The sequence below is a fragment of the Caloenas nicobarica genome, chromosome 4 (genome assembly GCF_036013445.1).
Source record: "Caloenas nicobarica isolate bCalNic1 chromosome 4, bCalNic1.hap1, whole genome shotgun sequence".
NCBI lineage: Eukaryota > Metazoa > Chordata > Aves > Columbiformes > Columbidae > Caloenas > Caloenas nicobarica.
In genome coordinates, this window is record NC_088248.1 from 72,913,627 (window position 1) to 72,939,037 (window position 25,411).

General features: G+C 40.9%; 1 protein-coding gene across 5 annotated transcripts; it reads right to left on the reverse strand.

Moving 5' to 3' along the window:
* Positions 1–461: 461 nt before the first annotated feature.
* Positions 462–25,411, reverse strand: ST3GAL5 (ST3 beta-galactoside alpha-2,3-sialyltransferase 5). Of its 5 annotated transcripts, none has more exons than XM_065633925.1 (7): positions 25,311–25,411; positions 12,886–12,997; positions 11,014–11,128; positions 8,728–9,071; positions 7,109–7,295; positions 4,346–4,504; positions 462–3,069 (listed from the first exon to the last, which is right to left on the reverse strand). In XM_065633925.1, exons 1-7 carry the CDS (start codon positions 25,345–25,347, stop codon positions 2,806–2,808), a joined length of 1,218 nt encoding a protein of 405 aa, XP_065489997.1. In that variant the 5' UTR covers positions 25,348–25,411; the 3' UTR covers positions 462–2,805. The 5 variants fall into 5 exon arrangements, with proteins under 5 accessions (XP_065489997.1, XP_065489996.1, XP_065489995.1 ...); XM_065633924.1 differs by having other exon boundaries at positions 11,020–11,128; positions 25,260–25,411; XM_065633923.1 differs by having other exon boundaries at positions 25,260–25,411.

The window sequence follows — 25,411 nt, forward strand, 5'->3', positions numbered from 1 at the left end:
AGCGTAAGACCTGGGGCGCGGCAGCACGGACACGCGCGGCTTTTGTTCTGATGTCCCCTCCGGCAGGACTGGAGCGCAAAGCAGAAGCTGCGGTCTGTCCCCAGCACCGAATGGGACACATCCTTGAATTCAAGGCCAGTGATATAACCTAGTCTGAAATATTCTCATGCACATTCACTACAAAATCCCGGACACTTACAATATGGTCGGTGTTAAGATGGATTCTCTCTTCCAGGCACCACAGAGGTGTAAATCCACTGACAGATATAAAAAAAGGCATAAATGAAAGGAGAAAGAGTTATCACCAGCCACAAACTCCCCTCTTCTTGAGGGCCTGGGATTGCATCAAGACTTTCAATTGGATGAGTAAAACATCTGAAGTCCTTAATAGAGGCGGCAGAACAAACGGCAAACTCTGAGACGAACACATAAGTAGAAAGTGGTTTCATCAGTTTATTGCTTTTTGCCACCTGAACTTTGCTGCCATTTCATGGGTGGTCGAGTCTGTGAAGTGTGTGCGACCCTGGAGAACAATGTTTTATCACAAGCCACAAAACCGGTGGGAAAACAATCTAATCCTACATCAACATAATTTGAGCATTTGACAGTAAATACAACGTCTCCAAAAAGCTATCAGCATTTACGTTAATCAACTGATTATTTTTAAGTTACGGAGTAAAGGAAACGAGTAAGGGACCAAGTGCTTTGAAACACATACTCTCAGCGTATCCAGGATGTTCTCACAACACACACGTTTTGAAATCTTCCAAAATTTCACTAATACCAAATGAAATTAAGGTACTTAGTTTCCAGTTTAAATACCAGGAGAAAATAATTAGCACATTTTAATATATTAACTGAAAGACTATCCGTATAAAACTCTTCACACATGAAATACTTTTAAATTAAACAATATAATTATTATACTTACAAGAAAAACATAGACTAGAAATTTATTGCTAGTACAAAAATCAATGTGTTTCATGGAGAAGTCAGATTAACATTATTGCTATAAACACAAACAGTGCCAGAGACAAAAATGTGATTTTCAAATTTGCTCACCATCCACAACTGGCTTTCAAGGACACGTAGGTCCACGGGACTTAGGAAAGATGAGGTCCACACCTTTCTTCAGAGTTCTGCTTTATGACCTGATGTCATTTTATTGCCTTTTAGTATTACGGCCAGAATCAGTCTGCTGCTTCTGCGTTCTAACATTAAGTCTTTTTTCATGGAAAAACCACCCAAAAATAAAAACCCCAACCACCCTAATCTTGCTTTCCCATATCAGTACTTTTACAATTTAAAACTATAACCATATTCATATCTTCACCCATTAAAAAACAGGTGGGAGTGTCCACCATGTGGAGAGTTCCAAGACTATGAACAATGTTTCTAGGCCAACCTTTGATCAATTTGCTCAACAAACTTTCATTCCCAAATAAAGCATTTTTCACATACTGTAGACTGAGTAACAACACTACTCAGCACACACACAGTCGTAGCTACTACTCTAGTTGTAACAAAATGAACACCCAAACCTTATAGATCTGCACAGTCCAGTTTCTTTGCAATGCACTGATTTCCAGTTACAAGAACATATATTTTGTTTTTACGGCATGCTGCTTTCAGCATTAACCTTGCTTGCTACTAGATCATGCTACTTGCTCAAAGTGATGATCTTCTTAACTTACACACACTCACCCCATTGCTGACTTAAAACTCCACCTCTCCCTTCGATTAAACAGCCAACACTAGAGCTCATAGGGGTTATCATCATTGTAAACTATTAAGGTTACGATATCCGTAATTCATTCCGTAAGGATTATAAAGTAAACCAATGGAAGTTTTAGCTTAGTCATAGATTCTGTTATTGCTAAATGGAAGATTTATACAAACCAATGTTTTATAGAACCAGCAATTCTCAAGTCACTCAAAAAAAAAACCAAAACAGGGAGGGGGCAGATTTTGTGTTAGTGCCACTTCTTTAATGGGGGTCACTGAACTCTGCTGCAAATCAGCTAGTTAGAAACATTTATCTGGGTCTCAAGGAACAGAAGTGACAAGAGATTTAATTCAGGTGAAAGTCTCCTACTGGCTAGATCCTCTTGTAGTGTGCCCTAGGTGCAAACATGCCTCACGATAAAGCAGGATTCTAACCCAAGATGTTAACGCATCAGTGATTTTAATATCAATTGTGAACACCAAAGTACTTACTACTCAGTTGTTGCCACAACGGTTCCTTTTTCTTCACCTCCACTCCCACATTTCTCCTCCACCTCCCAAAAAAATATTAGCACAAAACCAGAAGAATATAAATATTTGAGGGGGAAATGGAACACTCAAGTTGCAAGAAATGAAAGACTTGAGAAGCATTCACCTTTCTTTTCATGGCATGCATGAAAAGGAGTTATAAACAAGAAATGGACCAACAAAATCAGTAGTTCAGTGAAAAATAACTTGTATATCCTGTTAGACAACTCAGGCTAGCATTGTGCGTACAATATACATCTGAAAACAAAAACTCTGCTTTTCTTCGGACAACAAAAAACATTAAATATTTTAAATTGATCTCTTTCAACTCCAAGTTCTATTTACACAGTTATCCACAAAAATGTGCAAAGTAAAATCTGACATCGAAATAAATTTAAAAGTCCAATGAATTGAACTTGACGTTAAAAATGGCAGCAGAGATTCCACGTCCGTTCTATAAACACTCTAAAGAACTACTGAAGACAGTGAAAAAGTCGTTCCAGCCGAACCTCTGGAAATGTAACAAATCCAAACCAGGGCACGCTTCAGTCACTAGCTGTCTGTGCCACAGAATTCACAATGTATCCCGCCCGTCAAGTCTTTGACAACTTTTTCCTTGATGAGTTTTTGCAGGAATTTTGTTTCACTGGTCACGTTGTGCATGGTTTGTCCGTTCATGGCGGCCATGCAGAGGTTGTTGTAGTAGTGCAAAGGTGTGCTGGGCTGATCCAGGTCATAGCCAAACCCTGCTAAACTCACTTCGTCACACAAATGTGTGGCCAGGACAACTGCTGTGACCCCAATTGTAGGTACATTCTGAAAAGGGGGGAAAAAAAATAAGCCTGCTGAATTCAAATATATTCTTCTTTGCTAGTTTTTAGAAACACTTTACAAAATGGAATGGCTTTATCTATTCCCTCTCCTCACTTAAAACTGAAATCAATTAAATAAACCAGCAATTAAAAACTTAATTCCAACTAAAACTAAAAATCAACTAAATGATCAATTAAAACTAAAAACTTCAGGGCCAAATACTCATTCAACTTGAGCATTTGCCTTTAACAAGACTTTTGGCTGTCAACACTAGATTTATTTTTTTCTGTGAAGGCAAGACGCCCTATTACTCTGTAGTTAAACCACAAGTGAACCTTCACTCCAAACACTCAAACAACTCCTGACGTGCAGTTAAACTTGACATTTCTTGACGTATTTTTACTTCGGTCTTGAGCAACAGGCTCTCTGACAGCATTCTTCAGAATATGACTTTTCACTGAAGAACCCATGAAGCAAGCAAGTATATCACAATACAACTAAAAGATACATAGCTGAGTGTGTTACATTATTTTTATAAATAAATGTGAGAAGCTCCTTCAAACATCTGTGCAATAACGCTACCATTAAACACTTTCATGCAAAATGTAAAAAGATGATGGTTATTCAGTATTTTTCATAGTTCAAGAGAACTAGTGACATCCAATTTCTCAAACGAATAGTTAAAAAATAACGAAAATGCAGTGTATAATTAAATTGAGCCATTCAGCACTCCATACTATTGCTGGTGAAGGACGTAGAGGGGGGATATACCCATCAGATGCTTTGAGCACATTTGCAATTCCACCAGCTGGCAGGTTGCTTTACATTGGCCTGGTTTCCATATTCTGCTTTCCCTGCAGCTGGAGACACATCTGTCTGCAGCTGATCACTGTTTTGACTTAGCAGGGCTGCTCTTAACACACGTGAATATTCAAAACATGCATTTGATGTATGTTAACACCAGTCACAATGATGTGTGAGTGAACACGATGTACTGGAATGAATTTATGTCTCACTGCATGCGAATGCTTTGGCAAACGGGCCATTTCATGTCAGCACGCACAGGCATAACACCTCATCTGAAAAGGTGAGCTGAAATCCTACTTTGATTTTGCACAAGAAAATACAAGAGTCTTCTGAGAAAGTGTTAATTTCCCTATTACTTGAGACCACCTCTGAAACTGCACAGAGAAACTATATCGAAGGAAGAGACAAAATTTTTTTTGTTTCTTATTTTACTTTGTATTTTATAGTCTCCTCCTGAAAGGAAACTTCTTACCTTATCCCAACCCCAGAATTTTGATCGAGGTTCAGGGAACTGTAAAATGTCCAAAGCCGTCTCTTTGATGATGACTGGATTCAGAATCCGAAACTGCTTTGACGTAAAAGGAATTTTCTCAGCAACTTCCTTCCAGAAGAAGAGTCGCACCCACAGAGGCTAAAAGAAGGAAAAAAATAGTTCAGTGAGGGCAAACTCTGAGACTGCAAAGTGTATGGCAGACAGTAAGCAAGTTCTGTAATTCATTACTGATTCTGAGAAACTCAGGAAACAGATCACAGCTAAGGCGGTTTAGGCATTCCAGTGTACAGCTCAAGTGACTGACCTAGAAAAGAAAAAATCTTCAAAGTATTTGGAACTGCAGAGAGAAGGAAATTGCAGAAAAGGGAAAAAATATTTATTCTGAGTATTTGACTGCACTTTGTGTTTAATTAGTCGACATAACCACCAGCACCTCCAGGTTCTTTGGACCTTTCCCAGCACAACCGAGCAGGCAGCAGTAGTTAAAAAAAATGCAAAAATGGAACCACAGTTTTCCACAAACGTTAACCAGGCATTCTGAATCAAGCACTGGATTTAAAACAATTTTGCCCAGGCTTTGAAGTGAACAGCTGCTGTTTGACAGCATCCACCCAGTGACACACGTAACACTTCAGAAGAGGATTTACACAGGACTCAGCAAATTAGGTTCTCATTTCATGCCACTTGCAGTCACTTAGAAGCATGCTAATGGGAAAACAACACTAAATCAGGCTCATTTTACAAATCTTTCCATAATAATGCATAACACTAAGCCATTAAGCAAATGATGAAACTTAAAGGTGCAACACAGACCTGTATTTTTAAACAGGCTTATTGCTACCCTGACATACAACTCTACAGCAGCTTAAACTGATCAAATCTAGGTTGTCATGGTCCCACCTTCCCAACCTGTGATCTGAATGAGTTTACTAAAGTACTAATGCCTGCACAGAGAGCTGATCCAACCGACAGCCTCGTATCTGAAAGGCGAAGTACATTTTCAGTTCACAGAATCACAGAGTGAGATTGGAAGGGATCTCTGGAGGTCATCTGGTCCAACCCCCCTCCTCAAGCAGAGGCACCTAGAGCTGGTTTCCCAGGACCACGTCCAGATGGCTTTTGAAGAACTCCAAGGATGGAGACTCCATAACCTCTCTGGGCAACCTGTGGCAGGACTCAGTCAAAAAGTGTTTCCTCACGTTCAGAGGGATCCTCCTGTGTTTCATTTTGTGCCCATTGCCGCTGGTCCCGTCACCCAGCACTACAGAAAAGAGCCTGGCTCTGTCCTCTTTGCACCCTCTCCTCAGGTATTCATGTACATTAATAAAATTTTCCCGAGCCTTCTCTTCTCTAGCCTAAACAGTCCCAACCCTCTCAGTGTTTCCTCACAGGAGAGACGCTCCCATGCTTCAAGCACCTTCGTGGCCCTTTGGTGGACTCTCCACTACACCCAGTCCCAGATCAGTTCCCAAAACTATCTCTCTGCACCAGCAAAAACACCAGAGCAAGGAAGGAGGTGGGAATGAGCAAATCTGCTCCTAAGCCACACAAAACAAGAAAAGGTTCTCTTTTCCATAAAGCACAAACTTCACTCTTGTAACTCACTAACCGAGGGTGTTGCAAACGCCAAAAAGCATCTTTCAATGCCCCCAAATCCAATTTTAATACAGAAAGCCATCCTTGTCCTAGTTGTTCTTAAAACATGAAATAGCCAGACAGCTTGTAAAACAAGTTAGGGATTCAACTCAAGTCAGAAAGTTGGTCATCACAATTACCACATGGCTGCAGGGAAGGTCATAGACCAACATTGTCTTGTTGAAAAAGAGTCAGGGAGCAGAAGTTCTTAATTTGTGCAAATTTGAGCATTCAGGAAAATCTCCCCTCTACAAAACGTACTCAGATTAATCAAAAGAAAGCAACATCCCTGCACACACCCTCTGGACTAAAGTGGTAGTAGATGGTCATGGTCAATATTAAACAGACATTCCGTATGTTCTCATGTTGTTAAAAAAAATAAATAAATCACAGAATTAAGGGAACTTGGAGTAGCTAAAGTAGCATGTATCAAATTGTTAGAAAACTCGTCAGGCTTTCTTGTAAATCTCTCTCAATAATTCAGAGCACTTGTTTTCAACCTGTGGTCAGAGGAACCTGGCTACTGGTTTTCAACAGAAATTATCTGCCTGCAAAATGAAAGAGGTGAAAACTACCAATTTAAAGAGAGTTTGGAAACACGGAATCCTCCTATCAATTCCTTATTAATCTCTGCACTTCTTTAAGCATTCAGGGAAAAATAAATTACCTCAATTTTGGAACAGACAAATGTGAACTAACAACTGTGATGCTTCAACTACCCATTAACTGCATGTGTGCCCATTGTAGCAGCACAGACTTGAGCTGTTAAAAGAAAAAAAAAAACCTAGGACTGGTATCAAGAAATCTCATCTCTATTTCAGGCTCTGCAGACTTGAACAAGTCACTTAAACCTAATGTAAAATGAATTCCACTTTAGTCAGCACTTGATATGTCACGTAGCTCGGTGCAAACCACCGATATCGGCAGAAAATATCTATCAGCATGAGGCCTCAACATGAATGCTGGTACCAATTATAACTACGAGACATAGCTAAAAAAACCACAGGGTTGCATAATAGAAGCAGAAGCAACATCAGCCAGCTTCTTAAGCATTAGAAAAGGAAAAACAAAAAAATCACAAATAGGTAACACTGCCACAGTACATACCAAGGTTTCGTTTTTTACCATTGCTTGAAGCCAATTGAAGTCAACACTTTTAAACAGAACAGCCACAAACAAGCTAGCAGGAGGATACTCGTGTTCAGAAAGGGGGGCTCCCTCCGGATAAGTCATCCGTATAGTAGTCTTGTTACCAACGTGATCTGTGTATCCCTGAACTGGTGCATCATTTAACCTAACAAAAAAAACCCAAAAAACAAACAAACAAACAAACACCAAACACAAAAACAAACAAACAAAAAAACCCCAACACACAAGGGAAAGAAACTGTATTTAATAAGCACAGGTTACAATCTCATTAAAACATCAGACACTAAGCAAAGAACTTGTATCTGGCCCACAGATTTTTAACAGAGTGTGTTCTCAGTATCTCCACATTCCTTGCCTCACAGACTCATCCATCCCTTATCTTTGAGAGGAAGCCAATTCTATTTCTGGATTAACTGGCACAAGTTCAAAACTTCAAAAAGAAAAGCTTGAATAGAAAAGTTAAAACAGCGCTGCAGAATTTCACATTCATTCCTTTGTGCCAACCCAGAGAGGCTTAAAAGAAAAAGGGAGAGAAGACACACCGGAAGTTGCCTGCATCATCTTTTTATATATAAATATACTTACACGCACACAAGTATTACACACAGAAAGGCATTCAAATTATCCCTTCAATGCAATGTAACACATCCTGTGGGTTTATATCCTTCCAGATCATCAAAAATTTCAGATGCTAGCACACTGCTGACAAGAGCATCATGCAGCTCCATCAAGTTGTGCAGAACAGCTTAAGTCCCGCAAACTTTTCTATATCAACAGAAAAGTCACCCTTACACTGCCAGCCCTAACTTCAGAGAGGTTCTCTGCCCCTCTACACGCTAACAGGTTTCTTTACCTTTGTATAAGATATATCAACTCACTGTATCAAGTCGTCCCTCTTTAAGAGGAGCGAGTCTTAGTTTACAAAGCAACTTGGGAAAAATGCTTGTATTATAATTTATTTGTGACTTTACATGATTCAAAATACAAGGGAGAGTTCATACAGTAATGTTTAGAAGGCACAAATACAGAGTGTGTATTCATTTAATTCAGACAGAAAACGTGGGTAATCACAGAGTGCTCACACCAAGCTTGTAAAGATAAGGAAAGATAAGCAAGCTATACAGTGTGTAAGCCAACTGTATGCTGAAACACCAATGAATTTTTATTGTGTTTGAAATAGCTGTTATAAAAAAAAAGTCTTCAAATAAGCATCCCAACTAACCAAGGGGAAAAAGGCAGATGTGAGTTCTAAAGCCGACCTCTGAAAGATTAAATATATGAACGGATAAAAGTAGGATTGTTTACTTGGCTATGATTTCACTGGTTTCTCACTCATTTCTCCCCATATTTTTTCATATCTGAAGCCCACAAACAACTACACTGAATTCCTGTCTTGTGAACAAGACAATTTATTTTGCTCCTAAGACTTCAAACTCCATCAAAGTCACAAGCAAATTTCTCAAAAGCCCTTTCAAAAATAGTCTTAAAAATTGAATAAATATTGGCGATACTTTCCCCTTAAAAAACAAAGGTGGCTCATAGTTGTAGTAGTTGGAATTAATAAGGGAAATACATACCTTATGACAATATCAAACTGATTCAACAAGTGACCCAGCTCTGATCCATGAAGAATTCCACCACTGCCAACAACAACACAACGCTTACAGTGTTTTGACTTCAAATCTTCTGGTAAATCATGTTCAGGTAAGAGTTCAAGGAGATTTTTAAGCTTATTGAAGAACTTGTGAAATCCAAAAGGTGGCTCATATTTAAATAAAGCTTCATCTTCATTTATATTTTTTCTTACAAAGGGAGATATGTCCATGCTGTATTTCTCTGCAAATAACTTCCCCATCTCTTTCTTCACGTAAGAAGGCCGGCACTGTTCCTGCAATGCAGCGCTGGCATACTGTTGTGCTCTCTAAAACAAAACATATATGACTTCAGCCAGGAAAACCAGGCTTCGGGAACATACAAAGCCCTCTTTATGCAACGCACCAGCTGACCAACAGCAGTTTAGCAAACACAGCAGTTTATAAAGAAAGCTGCAACATGGAAATACAAGATATTTAAAGCATTCACTCAAACGCAGACACTAACTAATGCAGGGTGAAAACATGAAGAGGAACGTCTCCCCATCCAATCACTGAAATCTGGATGGGAGCTTTTCTACAGAATAAATTAAGCTACTAAAAGAGATAAGTGCCAATGAGCCATTTGAGAGCATTTGTACTGTTACTTACAGCAACAGATTAAAGAATCTAGACGTACTTCTGCCCACCTAATTCAGCAGCAAGTCAGCAAGTGGAATTCTACTCTGCTGCTCAAATGCATGACCCAAGTTCTGCCTGCAGTAGGATTTTACCAGAGACACGTCCACGTCCACTGGGTAAAAATTCTGTGAAATGGCAGGCTGGACTTGCTTACTAACCAAAACGAAGCAACTTCTTCCAGAAGTATTGCTGAAGTGGTACTGCTAATGACTAAAACACGACTTTAAAAGGAATGCAAAGCGGTTGTGTTTCAGGTCTTCTCTCAAAGACTAGCCACCAAAATAAAAGTTCCGTATTGCATAAAAAGATTAAGCTGTCAGATAAAACTACAAATTGATGTGTTTCATAAAAAAAACCCCAAACAAACAAAAACCAACCCACCAAACAAAAAAAACCTCACACCACCAAACTACTCATGTATGTTTTTTAAAAATCTGTAGTGGGAAGCAGGTATTGACGTAATGAAGAAAAGAAATAGTATTGGTTTTATCAGTTAAAAGAAAATCATTTTGCATGTTCTTTTCCCTGATACAACTCTGCTGATCTTTCCTCCACTGTAATAAAAGAAACCATGAGCAAGCACAGGGTCAGAGAATCAAGACTGAAATCTAGTGCTCAGTTCCCCTTCTGTACTGTTAACAGAAGTTTGTACCCGGGTGCACAAGGAGGGAAGTTGTGCTGCTTTTATTTTATATATATTTTTTAAACAAGATCGTTCTACAGAACTGCCTCTGTCACCACTGTAACAGTCTCTGCAAATGTGGGCATAACCACCACACTTCTTTCTGAGCAAAACACAACTGAGCAACTTCACTCTGTACTTTGTGAGCAAGAGTCAGCACATCTTGGGAAGAGCCTCATTTTTAAGGGTGACTGTTGTGCATCCTATCAGTAAAAATTAATGCCAACCACTTGACAACTGCCCCAAACAACGTGCAATCAGCTACTACCCAACTAAATAGAGAACAATGCTATTTCCTCATTCTGCATCTAACACAAACAAAATGAATCATGAGACAGAAATAAACAGAGCCCATGCGGTCTCTAGGTTTGCTCAGCTTAAGGTGGTCATTGTTTGGAAGCAAGGATATGTTATTGAGAAAAGAAATAAGTCAAATGAGAAGAAGATGAGAGGCAAAGAGGCTCAGAAGGGGAAAAACACACAATGAAGAAGGTGGGGGAGGATGGACATGCAGTGATGCTAAGATAAGACTACCTTAAATCAGGGCTTCTGCTGTAAATTGTGTCTTAGCATTGAGACATTCACAGATAGAAATGTAACAACTCTAAGCCAAGGTGAGTACTGAGCAAACAAGTGAAGTAGCAAAGGCAGAGCAATGCCAACAAGAATTTAGAGACAGCTTTATTGGCATCTTACACCAGTTTCTCTCTGTGCTTCTGTTGTCACTCCACAAGAACAAAAAGTAGAAGTTCTAGGGCATGAAATGAAGCAAAATATATTTTCTCCTCACAGGATATTTTCAGCAATCTAGTTCTTTGTTATAGACTCCTGTAACTCTTATATTGTCAACTAGAAACTTACAAGCCAAGTAAAAAAAAAAAAAAAAAAAAAAGCCAAAAAATACCAACCCTTACACGATCGAGGTCCACATACGGCATTTTTGTTCTGTCACATTCTTCAGGGCCAAAATGTAACTTGAGGATATAAAGGAAGCACCCTCCAACCACACACAGTGCAAGAAGTCTAAAAACAAACAGGAGGGTATAGAGGTAGGAGAGAGAAAAGAAAAAAAAAATCATTTTTTTCCAGCAATCCATCGTTAAATGAGTATTTTTAAACAAATTCTAGGCAGTTGAAGGACATCAGGTGAATACTTGCATTTGGTTCAAAGAAAAACTATTGTTTTGTTCACTGTAAGTCTTTCATAATTCTTCAGAGCTATCTGTAGGGAAGTACAAGCATGCATAGATGCTTTGATAAGGAAAATGTTGCATATTGACACTGATCTATGCAGTTCTGTGCCTGCATCATATACTTTGAATGTAAACACCTCTCCCCACACAAAGAAATCAAAAGTGACTTTTGTTTTCCTTCTTTAAAGGGCAACGTTATTTTGAAATATGTATTTTTCAGGCAAGTTAAAAAAAAGAGATAAAACTTCAAATTGCAAGATTTTGGGCCAATGACCATCACTCATATGCGCAAAACTTTCAACTCACTGGCAGGCTAGAATGAAGAATTGAGATTATCTGGTTTATCTTGAGAAGGCTAATTTAATTATTACATTCCCCAAACAAACAAAAGAAGAAGAAAAAACACCTTTAAAATTGAGTAATACAGACTATCCATATTTTTTGATCTACTCATTTCTCATTCCTAAGGAATCTCACAGTTGATCTCCAAATATTCACCTGGCTCATTTCATGTCTAAACCCATTTGCAAAAATTACATTGTTATTCGGTTAGAATTGTTGTTGCTCAAGTATGTTGTTTGAGCTTTATTATTGATTTTCATTTCCTATGGTTTCCTAACGACTGGACACTTGTTTAAATGTCTTAAAAAACAGACAACCTACTAAGCATTCAGTGTTTCTTGAAACTCTTTCAGATGAAGTTAACACAGGTTTCCAAGATTTTTTTTTTTTTAAAGTTTGTACCATATAGGCTAATAGATGCAATCGTGGCACTTAATTTGCAGTATGTGCTGCAAATAAAGCAGCCACTGGAAAAGCAGCACTGTTCTCACGTCTGATTTAACTAAATTAAATTCTGCACTGATAGGGGTCTAAAAACATTCATTAGCACGTTGGGCTGCAGCCCCTGGAAATCAGCTGTGTGGCAGAAACAGGGGATTCACAGGGCATGAATGAGGCTGGTTTTTCTCTCCAGAGGTTTATCTCTAGATTCAGCTGGGCTGCACCACTCAGGTGCTCAAAACACCAGTGGATATAACAGTCTGGCCTTGTGTTTTTTTAAGCTTTAAGACCTAAGATTCATATAGCAAAGAAGCATCACGGTAGTGAGATTTTTTGGTTTAAAATATGGCTCTGGATGTACACGAGCACATACTCATTAATTCCAATTTGATGTTAACCTACAAGCAATGGAGTAAAGAAGATTTTGTGATGGAGCATTCCAGGAGTTTTCATAAACAAATTAACTATGAGGGGACACCTCCCCAAAATACCCACTAAACATCCACTGCCCTTCAATTTCTTCAATTATCAGACTGTACAAAAGCCTCAACATTGTTACTTATCTGGATATAAAAAAAAAAAGATTGGAAATACTTGTGAGTGTAGTACTGGGATCTCACACTGGCTTGGAAAAACAGACACCATTATTAGAGAGCCTCCTCAAAGTGTTTTAGGTGCCCCAGGGCACTGTCTAACCCTCCCTTCAGCTCCTGTGGCAATCTCAGCCCTTGATTTTTGCATCCTTCTTGTAACTGCCCAGGCTCAGGGACAGCAACTGCCATAATGACACTTACTTGCGAGTACCTTTTAAAAACCAGCTTCGTCTTCTCATCTTCACGCGCAGCCACCTTACACCATTGCACAGCAGGTGAGCAATCACTTTTCGGCTTCACAGAGTTATTGTCACTCAGCATTGCTGTAAAAAAAGAAAGAAAAAAATTATCATAACTTCTTCTGAATGGAAAAAAGTTCACAGAACATCCAATGACTGTTAATTTACTCTTTCCCAGAGAAGACGGTGATTCTTGGTGTTTGTGTCAGAAATACTGAATCACTCCTGACCTCCTTGTGATCAAGAACATACTCATTTCAGATGCACTGCCAGGATGTGATTCTAAAAGTACGTACATATTGCCAGGTATAGGCCTTTGCATTCTTCATCAGCATGAAGTCTAATAATTGCAACGACATCAGTTACTGTCAAACACTAATGTTTGAACTTCAAACACCATTTTGTTTAAGCAATTATCAGACTCTGGACAGGAAATCAAATCTACACAGTATGCTCAGTGTATTTAGGATCCTTGAATCCAAGTGCCCACATATGACACTACCGTGATCCCACCCTCAAAACTGGAGTCCATATCTTGAATCAACTCCTTGATTTCCCTGAGGTTAAGCAAACCTGTCTCATCATCAGTCCGAATCTAGTGCAGACCTTTTCAGAAGCACCAACAACCTTGTCAGTAACTTCAACAGCAAGTACCAAGGAGGGTGGGCAGGAAATTTGGCCTGGCATGCAGCAGGAGGCTGTAAGCACAAGTGCAGTTTCTGCGCACAGCAGCAGGTCCCTGCAACCAACACTGTGAATCCACAAGGAGCTAAGAGAGCTCCCTAACAGATGGGCAAATCACTCTTTATCAGTTAACGAGAAGCAATCTCTCCACTTACCATTTGTAAGCTCCCACAAGTTTCTAGCAGCATGTTTAAATTCTGATTTTGTAAAGAAAAATGAAGGTGGGCACATCAACTTCTCCCAGGCTGCTGCAGTTAACCGAAGACATGGCTGAACAAGGAAAGGCCATGCAAAGCCTACTGGGTTTGCCCTGAAAGGAGAAGGGACGTGGCCAAGGGTATTTCCTGCCCTAGCAACCTCCAGGGGCATCGCTCCCTTTGAGCAGCCAACCGTGCAAGGATGCAGCCTGGTCCTCCGCCCTACTCGTTCCCTTTGATCTCGCTCCCTGCTCTCCACTGCAAAGACATTCACACTCTTCTGCTCTCTTGCCAAGAGCTCCATCTCAAGAACTTTTGAAAAAAAAAAGCAGAACTAAGGGAAGGCTTTTATCTAGGGACAATCTTCCACATTCTTTTTTCTGCTCAACCTCTTTTTATTTTATATGGCAATATGACCCATTTGAACTAGCCTCTCTTGCCACTTCAAAACACTGCTTGTTTGGACAAACAACGGATGTTCTTAGGCACGAGGATGAAAGAGCTGATAAGATAGAAGCCCACTGAAATTTCAGGGCTATCTAATTCAGAAGATGACTCAAAGTCAACATCAGCCATCTCAAGTCCTGAGGTGCAGACAACAGTTAAGTGATGCTTTCTAGAGTCACCTGCAAGCAGCCATAAACCACAAAACAGAGCAAGACAAAAAATAATCATTTTTTAAAAGCCTAATGGTTTTTGCTAGCAGAAAACTTCACCACTTACCTCAAACATGCATAACTTGGTTATTATGAGACTAATAACCTCAAATTACCCACCTAGTTATGTTTATTAATTGCACACTCCGAGCCGTCAAACCTATTTCTAAGCCTTTGTCACAAAGCAGCAATACTCTAAAAACCTTTTAGTGAATCTGGAAGCACTGTACAAACCAGAGTCAGTACTATTACATTTGTCTTGGAACAGGGTAAAGCGAGACCCAAGGGGTGACACCCCAAGGTCCCCCAGAACGCTAGCAGTTAAGCTGGAAACCAAATCCGGCTCCAGTCTCCCACACAAGCTGTCAGGACACAAGACAGCAGGTCACAGGGAACCCATCAAGCCTTACAAGCTCATTATTTCCTCAGAGCAGCATCTCACCTTTACTGGCTGCATCTATACCACTGAATATAAACAGCACTGAGGAGCAAAACTGGGTGTTGACACCACCACCCCAGTCATCTGCACTACAAGTCCATTTTGCTCTCAGCTAAGATTTGCAGCAAATCAGTCAAGTCCACATGGGTAAACACCTAACGTGCATCAGCAAAATGCGTTACAAAGACCATACCCTAGTGCCAGTTATGGATCATCAACGTGAACTGCTCCACCTTGAGATGTCCAGTGCCAATCCAGCAGGACTTAGACAATCACCTTACATTCCAGGTAGGACACATGTCCCTCCTGCCATACTATGCAGACAAGACAACCAAGCACCTCTCATCATTACGCATGATGACAACTGGCACACACAACATGCGGCAATTAGAGGATGCTGCAGAGGAGAGTGTGAACAAGGTCTGCAGACCAGGTAGCAACTCCAGGATTACTCCACGTACCACAGAGAGTACCAACAGCAAGATCACCGTGGAGGAGACTGGCTCAGACCAGCACAAACAAGGGACACTCAGCACAGTTTGGCAAAAGGGAAGGGGTTTGCTCACCAACATGGATGGCTTATTGCACGGACGTGATCGCTGAACGTTTGCCTAAGCTATGATATATGTCAAAGCAATAATTACATCTGTCAGTTCCACAAATCTCTCCATACACAGCTGGGGAAAGTATAAAATTGAACTTTTCTTTTTTAAAAAAGAAAAAACATTAAACAAAAAGCAGGAAACAAGCTTCAGCCATTCTCACTACAGAACAATGCAGGTAATAATTCTCTCTTGGGTAAACAACAAAAACAGGCAACTTGATCAGAGTCTATAGGAACTTAGATCAGAATGGATTCTGCACAAAAGCATTGGTCAGACCAGGTACCAGAAGATTATGCCACCACAAAATCATTGCAACAATGTACCAAGTGACAACATGAGGTCTGGCCTTTGTACTGTTAAAATTTCTGAGTGAAAACACTCCAGATTAAGCACGTACTTTCCAGCAGTTTGAATCAAATCCATAATGTTTTACAGCCAGAATTACAAAGATAAGGTTAAAGCCTCACTGCCTCTGCTTTGTTCAAAGCAGGTTTTTATTTCTTTGCAAATTAGTCTTTCCTATGCTAGGATGCAGGTTCTGTGGTAATTTGACAGAAATGCTTGTGAAAGACCGCTCAACGTATAGAAAATTTTTTATTGCCTAATGGCACTAATGTACTTCTGGAATCATCCTGCAGCATGAAACGACATGGCCAATCTCCTCTGTTGCATAAAATGTCAAAGAAGAGTTTTGCTCTGTGAGCAGCACTCTTTTAATCAGTTCCAAGAGTGAGAATTTCCTACTACAGAACTGCATGCAGAGATCCTACAACAGATGCACTTTTCCTGAAGCCTTTTGAAACAAAGAAAAGGGGAAGCTGCAAGAGATCTGAAAGACGGAGAAGGAACAGAGGAGGTGGAGAGTGATTAACACAGAAGAGGATTAATGAGGAATTCCAGACTGCAATAAACCAGCACTACCTGAAAGCCTTCCCTGACTCTGAGCAAAATAAATCCCAGTCAGCCCCAAACGGTTGTTTCACTCATCCTGGATGTGCAAACAGGAAAAAGGAAACAGAGGATTTAATTAATCATCTCAGCACATCCTTTCTGAGTCCAGCTCTTACGATTTAGTACGCTCAATGGTTTTGCTAATTTTCTTTTCTAAGAAATGCTAATTTCTTTTCATAACTAATTTTGCTAATTTCTTTTCATAACTGAAATATGTCAGTTTTCATTTCATTTGCAACAGTTTACTTCAGGTTGACTTTTGACAGTTGTTTACTTCAGATGATTCCTTGCTAGACCAAGTCTATATATATAGATAGGCAGACAGATAGACAGATCAAGTCAAAATATATCCATCCAGCACAGCATTTGCTTTTAATGACTCAGGGTTTGATCCTGCACTCTTACCTATGTCAATAAGCACCCTCCACTGGCTGGAACAGTTTAAGAGTGCTCAAAAGGGCAAGGTTGGTGCTAACAAGAACCTAAGAGCCCATCTGTCCCACAGTCTTCTGAGCTTCAGAACAAACCTACGAGTTTACAGAGAGAACCATAGCAGTTAAGAAACCAAGGACCAAAGACAGGCTGTGCCTACAGCATCCAAATTCTGTTGTTTGCATGCAAAAACCACAGCCAAACACCATGACATCCTTTCAGAAAGGGGCAGTACTACAGTTGTTTTGAGAGCCGTAAGTGCAAATGTCTCTATTAGCCTACAAAAGATGCCTCAGTAGCAATGCTGTATTACAATCGCATTTTGCACTGACATTTTCATAGGTACTTATTGTGGTGTAATTAGTGCGGACTCGAGGGACTTAAATTTGCTTTTCACCTACTGAACTTAAGCAACTTCCCCCCATGGGGAAGCCACCCTAAGCAGACCACTGCTGAGAGCCCAGCAGGACAAGAGGAAGAAATTTTTGATGCTGAGGGTGGTGAAACACTGGCCCAGGTTGCCCAGAGAGGTGGTGGATGCCCCAGCCCTGCAGACATCCCAGGCAGGCTGGACGGGGCTCTGAGCAACCTGAGCTGGGTGAAGATGTCCCTGCTCACGGCAGGGGTGAGACTAGATGAGCTTTGAAGGGCCCTTCAACCCAAACTATTCTATGACCTTCTGTTCTACAGTTGTATAGCATCTCACACATGACCTCAGTGTACACCTGAAGCTCCAAGGAACTGAAAATGCAAATTAACTTCCCCTCTCACGGTACCACCAGAAGCAGTAGGAACAGCCAGATTTACAAGTCATCCGCCAGGCAGCTCAGCTCACAGTCTTGCTGCACAATGCAGCCTTTGAAGTTCACGTAACAAGATCAAGAAGCTTGCAGTGTAAAACCCACTGCAACTGAAACCTGAAAGTCACACCTATATAACAGAATCACTAATCAAGAGCAATAGGGCTCATGCAGGCAGTGAAACAGAAGGCAATACTGATGCAAAAGTATCCAGAAACACTTGCTCATTTCATGTCCTCTCCTCTAAATCAAATTACTTATGAAAAGTATTTTTAGAAATGGTTAATGATATAACAAGAGCCACTTGGTTTTGAGCAACATTTGTGCTTCAAAAAAGAAAGACAAAGTTAAAAGGCAGAGAAGATTTTTTTCGCATGGAATAAACTTGAGCAAGATACTCTTCATTGAGATGTTGTGCATATTATTAATGTCAGTGATGAATTCTGCATGAACTTCCTGTTCCAAGGCTTTCTAAAACAACAGAAAAACTCACAAACATACTGCAAAACTTTATGCAAGGAGTTAAAAGAGTGCATTTAAGAAATCTTAAACCAATTACAGATTTGTTTCCTGGGACAAATTTGGGAAAAACAGATGACAAAAATTAAGTGACAACTACAACACTAATGTCTGTGATTACTTGTGAGAGTTGTGCCCACAAAAAGATTACACATTTTAATCTATCCTCATTATTGATCAACTAGATAAGATACTAATTTTCATTAAGGCTTTCAAGACTGATAGAATATTTGAATAGAAAATTATTCAATTTATGTAACAACATGAAAAATAGTTTGGCAAAATTTATAGTTAGGACTAATTTTGTCTGCTTCTGCAGTAGTGAAACCCATAGACAACAAACATAAGAGCTAAGGTGTAAAAAAAGTTAGTGCAAAAAAAAAATGTTAAAAAAGAATGGTTAATTGGGTAACAGTTTTTCTGATTTTTTTGTTGCTGTTGGTTTTGGTTTTTGTTTTGGTTTTTTTTTTTTGAAACAGAAGCAAAAAATGTTTAAGAGCCACCTGTTAAGCAGAACCTGTCAGTTGAAGAAACCTAAGAACATGAAAAACTTAAATTATCTTCCGGATTTTTCTTTACAAAGTCATTTTAAAAGCTGACTCAGAAATCAGTATAAGACTCTCCAAGTTCCTCCTGTTCAACTCTCTTTAATGGGCAAAACATTCTCGATCTGGGGAATTTTTAAGTAATACAATTTATTGCCAAGTAATACAAATTCTAATCACTTGTTCTGATATTGAGAAAAAGAAAAACAATTTAACCCATGAGTAAACCCCTTTCTTTCCCTTTCCCCAGGCTAAACTTTAGCCAAACACTTCTCCTCCTCCCTTCCTCGTCTCAATTGCCCTTATTTTTGCCAGAGGTTCCATGGAGCCCATCCCAACTCCTCTGGGGAAGCCACAGGCAGTGCAGGAGTTAGGGGTCACGTGCATAATAGTTTGTGTCTGCAGCTCCTCTGTGATTCTCACTGGGTTTCCTCTGCTCCTCTGTGCTTCTTACCAGCTTACCTACCCTGGCACAGGTGGTCCCCAAGTCAGCCAGGGTGTACCCCCTCCAGGACTGTCCCTCCCAAGTCTCCTTATCAACCCACAATACCTTCAGGTCCTTCCTACGCTTTCAAACTTCATCATCGCTTCATTGGAAACAAGAAACCACAACAAAATAAGTTTAGCAAATAATCTCTACCTTGTTTTAAAAAAAAAAAAAAACATAATAAACTTTTTTTTTTTTCAAATCAACAGTGGATCAAGACCCGTCAGGGAAAAACATTATAATACAAAGAATAAAAAAGCTGAAGCTAAGGATAGTAAGTTGTGCAATCCGCTATACATGGAGGATTCTGCAGTTGCAAGCATCCTTATAACTGCAGTACAGCAGAGGTATTTTTATCCATCCAAAACATGGAATATTTCTTTAAATACAAAAACAATTTGAAAACCTACTCTCTCATAACTTAACGAATTTATTATTAAAAAAAAGTAACATACGAGCTTCCTCTAGCAAGAGGCACTTGAAAAACTGCACCACAGTGAAGGACTGCTTCAATTTCCAGTGACTTCTGCAGACAGGAATCCAAATTCTTAAGCCAAATTTTAAACACAGGTTTTACAGACTAGGAAAGTCATTAGAAAAACTGCCCAGATGTTAAAATTTGGATTTCAAACCTATACAATGAAAGTAAAAAGCCTTTCATCTGAATGGGCCTATTTGCCCATAGTGACAAAATACTTGGGAAAAAGCAGGGAAAGAAGAAGAACAGACAACTTATCCCAAAGGAACTGTTTCCAATAGGGAGATCTCTTTCTATAACACAATAAGCATTGAAATACCTACTTTTAGACTCATGTTCAATGGTACATGACAAAAATCCCCCAAAACCACAAGCATGAGGAAAAATTCCAGAGCTACTGAGGATCTGAGGCAGAATTATCAAGGACACACTGAGGCACGAGAGCCTCTTGAGTTATAATGTGCAGTAATGTATTAACTTTTGGATATTTACCTTCAAATAATCCTTTGATCATCATCCCACCACTTCCTAGCAGAAACAGTCACAAGACATGGAAAGACAGCAACCTAGGAGCTGTTGCAGATCAGACTGGCAGCTTCTCAACAGAGAAAAAACTGGAACTAAAGTTAAAAATTAGATACTTCTGTCAGTTATTTCTTCTGTTGCAACTATCTAAACCCCCCGGTAAAGTTGGTATTTAAATATATGTAGGTATTTGATAAACTGTCTTTGAATATTAACTGCTTAGCACCTATTCTGTTAAATCAAAAAAGCAGACATGCCTGTTCTAATTAACAGTAGAGCCCATTGTTTCCCTTTATTTAATAGTCAATAGAAAGATGATCACAGAAAGAAGTTTAGCCTATAGTATGGTTATAAGCAGCTACAACAGGACATTGATTGCATTAGCACCTAATGTGTCTTACAAGATGAACTTTGACTAGCAAGGTTTTTCTAATCACACAATAAAAAGTAAAAACCAAAATTTGTCTGTACAAACTGCAATTTGGTCAAGATCCATCTCCTCAGAAAATGAGAACGTAACAGTGAATCCCACGCATGTGGACACAACTGGCAAAAAGTGAAACAAGGAAGAAATGAAAATTTCAGAACAGTTGTCAGACACTCCCAAAGGCACCAACAGGACAGCAGGTGAAAATTATTTTGCCTGGAGCCAAGAATACCAGCAAGAAGCAATCGTACCTTAGAGGCATCAGCATTTTCCTTTTTTTTGCCTTATGATGCTCTATTTGTACTTTCTTCTAATTTTTTAATGGCTCATTCCTACATACTCTTTGCAAGATCAACCACCAACTCATGAAATCATTAATAAAATTACATTATTGTGTCTATTTGCCCTGTCTTTTCCTGTAGGAAGGATACACATGGCTAGGTTACAACTTGCTCTTAACTTCGAGTCATCCAGATAGAACATAAAAAAATCGGTTCCAGCTCAAATCTGGTCCAACTATCAGCTTAATTAGAGATATTCAGAGTGTAACATCATCACTTCCTTTCAGCAGCATTCACAGGAAGCTTTTTGGATATTAATAGTGCCTGCTAAAATAACATTATAGGCAAAGAACTCTTTGTAGGGTTCTGAATGACAGTTGGATGTTCAATACAGGGATCACACTCTTGATTTCACTTCTGCCTTGCCACCCCCTTCTCTAGTCAAGCTTTCCAAGCTTTTCTAAGCTTTTCTGTGAAACCTCCTTTAGTAAGGAACAGCTCTAAAGTGAGGAAAAGCAAAAACCCATCATGCATAAACACAAGAAATATCAACAAGCGCCAACACTGAGGTCAATTGTATGAGGTTTAACAAGGCCAAGTGCCAGGTCCTGTACTTGGGTCACAACAACCCCAGGCAGCGCTACAGCTCAGGGAAGAGTGGCTGTAAAGTGCCTGGCAGAGGGGGATCTGGGGTGCTGATCTACAGCCGGCTGAACATGAGCCAGCAGTGTGTCCAGGTGGCCAAAAAGACCAACAGCATCCTGGCTTGTATCAGGAATAGTGTGGCCAGCAGGACTCGGGAAGTGATTGTGCCACTGTACTCGGCACTGGTGAGGCCCCGCCTGTGTTCAGTTTTGGGCCCCTCATCATAAGAAGGACATTGAGGCACTACAGAGAGTTCAGAGAAGGGCAACGAAGCTGGTGAAGGGTCTGGAGCACAAGTCGGATGAGGAGCAGCTGAGGGAACTGGGGCTGTTCAACCTGGAGAAAAGGAGGCTGAGGGGAGACCTTATCGCTGTCTACAACTACCTGAAAGGAGGTTGTAGCATGGAGGGTGTTGGTCTCTTCTACCAAATAATAAGCAACAGGATGAGAGGAAATGGCCTCAAGTTGTCCCAGGGGAGGTTTAGATTGGATATTAGGAAAAAATTCTTCCCAGAAAGGGTTGTGAGGCATTGGAACAGGCTGCCCAGGGAAGTGATGGAGTCACCATCCCTGGAGATGTTTAAAAGGCATTTAGACAAGGTTCTTAGGGACATGGTTTAGTGCTAGAGTTAGGTTAGGTTATGGTTGGACTCTATGATCCTGAGGGTCTCTTCCAACTGAAATGACTATAATTCTATGACTCTATGAAAACAGTATATGAAGTTGGGATTTTTCTGACTCCCAAACAAGCCACAGAAAGTCAGTGGTCCAGCCAGGCAGGAAGGAGCATGTGAATTAAAATATTGCTGTTTCGAACAGCATAGTATTAAAAAGATAGGTTTATTTCTTGCAGAGGAAGTTTGAGGTCCCCCTTGTCCCTCTCCACCTTTTTTTTTTCAAGAGCAAATCCCAGTTTTCTCTTTTATGTTATTTGTGTAAGAAACAGTGGCCTGTCTGCTCGAGGTGTTCAGAACCTGAGGTCAGGCACTCCTCGCAGCGTCTCCATGAGCAAGCACACAGGAAGAACGAATTGCAGCGTAAGAGCAGGCAGCTGCTCCTCAGAAACCCCTCCTGCACACATCTCGCACGCTCCTTTCTGTAGCACATCCTCCTCCCCAAACTCACAAACTCCGCTCCGGTAGTTTGAGGAAGAGCCGTTGCCAGGACAGGAGGAAGACAGCACAGCATATCAGCACATCACCCACCACCAGCTGGGTGAGTTCACCTAGCACAAACTGGAAGATCTTTCTAAGCCCCTGCAAGGAAGTCGAAATGAATTAGGTCTTTCCCCTTACATGGGAAGTTTGAGGGATAAATCTTCCCTAAAAGAAATGGTCAGAAAAGACGGAGCATAGCATTAATCTTTACTGGGCTAAGGAAACATGCCAGCAGACTTACACAGCCAAGATGTTTCATATTACATCTGAATTATGCAGCAGAATAGCATCAAACAACTGGTAATTATGGAACAACGTTAATAGTACAGCAGCATTTTTACCACAGTATCATCTAACACTCCAAGAGACCATGGTAAAAATCACACTTGAGCCTACGAAATCAAAAGAGGGGATGCCAAAAGCCTCCCATGAAGAGAAGGTTTAAAAAGAAACTGCAATATAGCAAAGAATGTTGTGGAAAGTAATTTCAGTGCTTAACTTCTGAATTCAAGACTTCAGGACCAAACAGGTTGCAGAGAGAGCTGGTGGGTCAGGTGAAGGAAGAGCTGCTCCCAAGGAGCACAGAGCTCAGCTTGTCTTCGCAAAACAGGTTGAGAGTTTCTCCTTAGATACACCAAACGTGTAAAAAAGAGGGAAAAAGTAGTCATCAATAAATACGGGCTACATGCAAAAGATTCCTGAGCAGCAAAGGAATAGCCTTACCATAGGAGTAATGGAAAATAACAGCCAACACAAGTTTTACAGAAAGTCCTTAGTAATTTATGATGACATTACGAAAGTCGCCTGCAACAGGGGAGACTCCTCTATGATCCAGAAGTCCTATGTCCAAATTACCGTTCTGTTGTTTTGAAGCATTGGATGCACCCACTGCAGATGCTTTAAGCTGTTGTGTTTGAGTTTCATTCAGACCTCCTTGCAATCTGAAAATCACTCCATGACAAGTTTGAAGCATTGGCTGGGTCTTGTTCGGAAGCACAGCCTTTATAAAAATTCAAGACCTACTTAAGTTTCCCACGATCTCATATCTAAACAAAATAACCTGCTCTCCAAACACCCCAACTCTGCAGCAATCTTGGCACGTTCTGCATCTGCCACCTAAACAGACATATGTAAAGCAAACAAAATTAAACATTCTTAGCTCCTTTTCCTCAGTGAAAGGAAGCTTCTGCTATTGCACTTTTGTCTTCCTACATCCTGCCCCTAACTGCCCGTTAATCATTTGGCCAATTTAATCAAACTCTACAGAAGGGAGGATGTGAAATCCCCAGAAGTTCCAGGAAACCAGAGGCAGGACAAGCCCCTTTCTCATCAGCCCTGAGGAAGCAGCTAACACACCGAAAAGCTCCTGCACACTAACTCTCAGCTGCATTTTGACCTTTCAATGAAACTCCCTGCGTTGGTTGCCTCTTATCGGGTTAGCAGAGGGCTTGGGAGACAGCTCAAGGTTTCCTGCTGCATGACCTAGACAGGAGATAGTAACCTTGCTGCAGTAAAACAGATGGAATAACACAGTCTGCTGGACAACCGCACACCACTTCTGAACCGCATCTGTACTGTCCTGTCGCAAACTGCATTTAAAAACATTTACCCACTTTAGACACATAAAGAGCATTTATCTAAATCAGTTTTCCTTAGAAAAGTAAGAAATATACATGTTTATTTACCATTTTTCTCAAAATGAAGCAAAACCAGCCATTTACCTCAGGAAAGCTGTTTACCTCCAGTAATTTTATGAGCATTTCCCATTCATTTCCACAACTAAAGATAGCTGCAAAATAAACATCTCTCCTCTATCAGCTTTATATTTTGATCTTATCTACTGGGGAAAAAAACCAAACAAAACAAAACAAAATAAAAAAAACAGCTCAGTACAAAACTCTTTTTCCTAAGTAGCGCTGAAGAAAACAAAAAGCTTTTGGCAGCAACAGCACAAGTCATATCTGTCTCGCATTTATCACTCCCAAGCAGGAAAAGACAAAACTCACCCTTTAAAAGGCTAGCGCAACCTGTAGACAAGCCTAGAAATTTTATTTCAGAATAACGACTCCAGGCAGCCCCAACTACATTCCTCTCCCTCCCAGGGGAGGGCCGGCACAGACCTGACTCCCATCGCCCATCTGCTCCCGAACTCCCCTCCCGCAGAGCCCCCCGGTTCCTCCGCTTCCCCGGGAGCGACCTCGCAGCGCGGGCGCCGGTGGCCACATCCCATCCGCTCGGCCCCGCGGTGGGGTAGACATCGCCGCCCCGGTGACCCCGGAGGCCTCCGGCCGCCCCCGGCCCTCTAAGGGAGCGCCACTAAAATACCCCCGGGACCCACCGCCCCCTCAAAAAATACCCCCGAACGGCGGCGCCTTCACGCCTCAGCTGCACCTTTTCGGCGGCGCTTCTGACGGCGAAGCCCCCTCAGCACCGCCCCCCCTCAGCACCCCCGCCTCCAAACCGCCCTCCCCCGCGCTGGAATAACCACCCGTTGCCCCCCACACTCAAATTACCCCACCCCGCGGGCGGCGGGTCTCTGGTGGGTCTCCCCCGGCCCGCCGCCGCCAACCTGCTCCGGGCTCGGTCCAGGCGCTTCGCCTCCGCATGGGGCCGGGAGCGGCGCGGCCCCGCCGCAGGTAACGGCCCCGCGGGAGCCGGCGGAGGGAGCGA

What these genes read in the sequence shown, in the direction of transcription:
- ST3GAL5 (XM_065633923.1), bottom strand. Translation starts at nt 25,347, where the DNA reads ATGCGGAGGCGAAGCGCCTGGACCGAGCCCGGAGCAGGTTGGCGGCGG. An exon ending in AGAGACCCGCCGCCCGCGGG is followed by an intron (nt 12,998 to 25,259) that starts GTGGGGTAATTT and finishes CTTTTTTTACAG; the next exon opens with CAATGCTGAGTGACAATAAC. An exon ending in AATTCTGGGGTTGGGATAAG is followed by an intron (nt 3,070 to 4,345) that starts GTAAGAAGTTTC and finishes CCCCCTTTTCAG; the next exon opens with AATGTACCTACAATTGGGGT.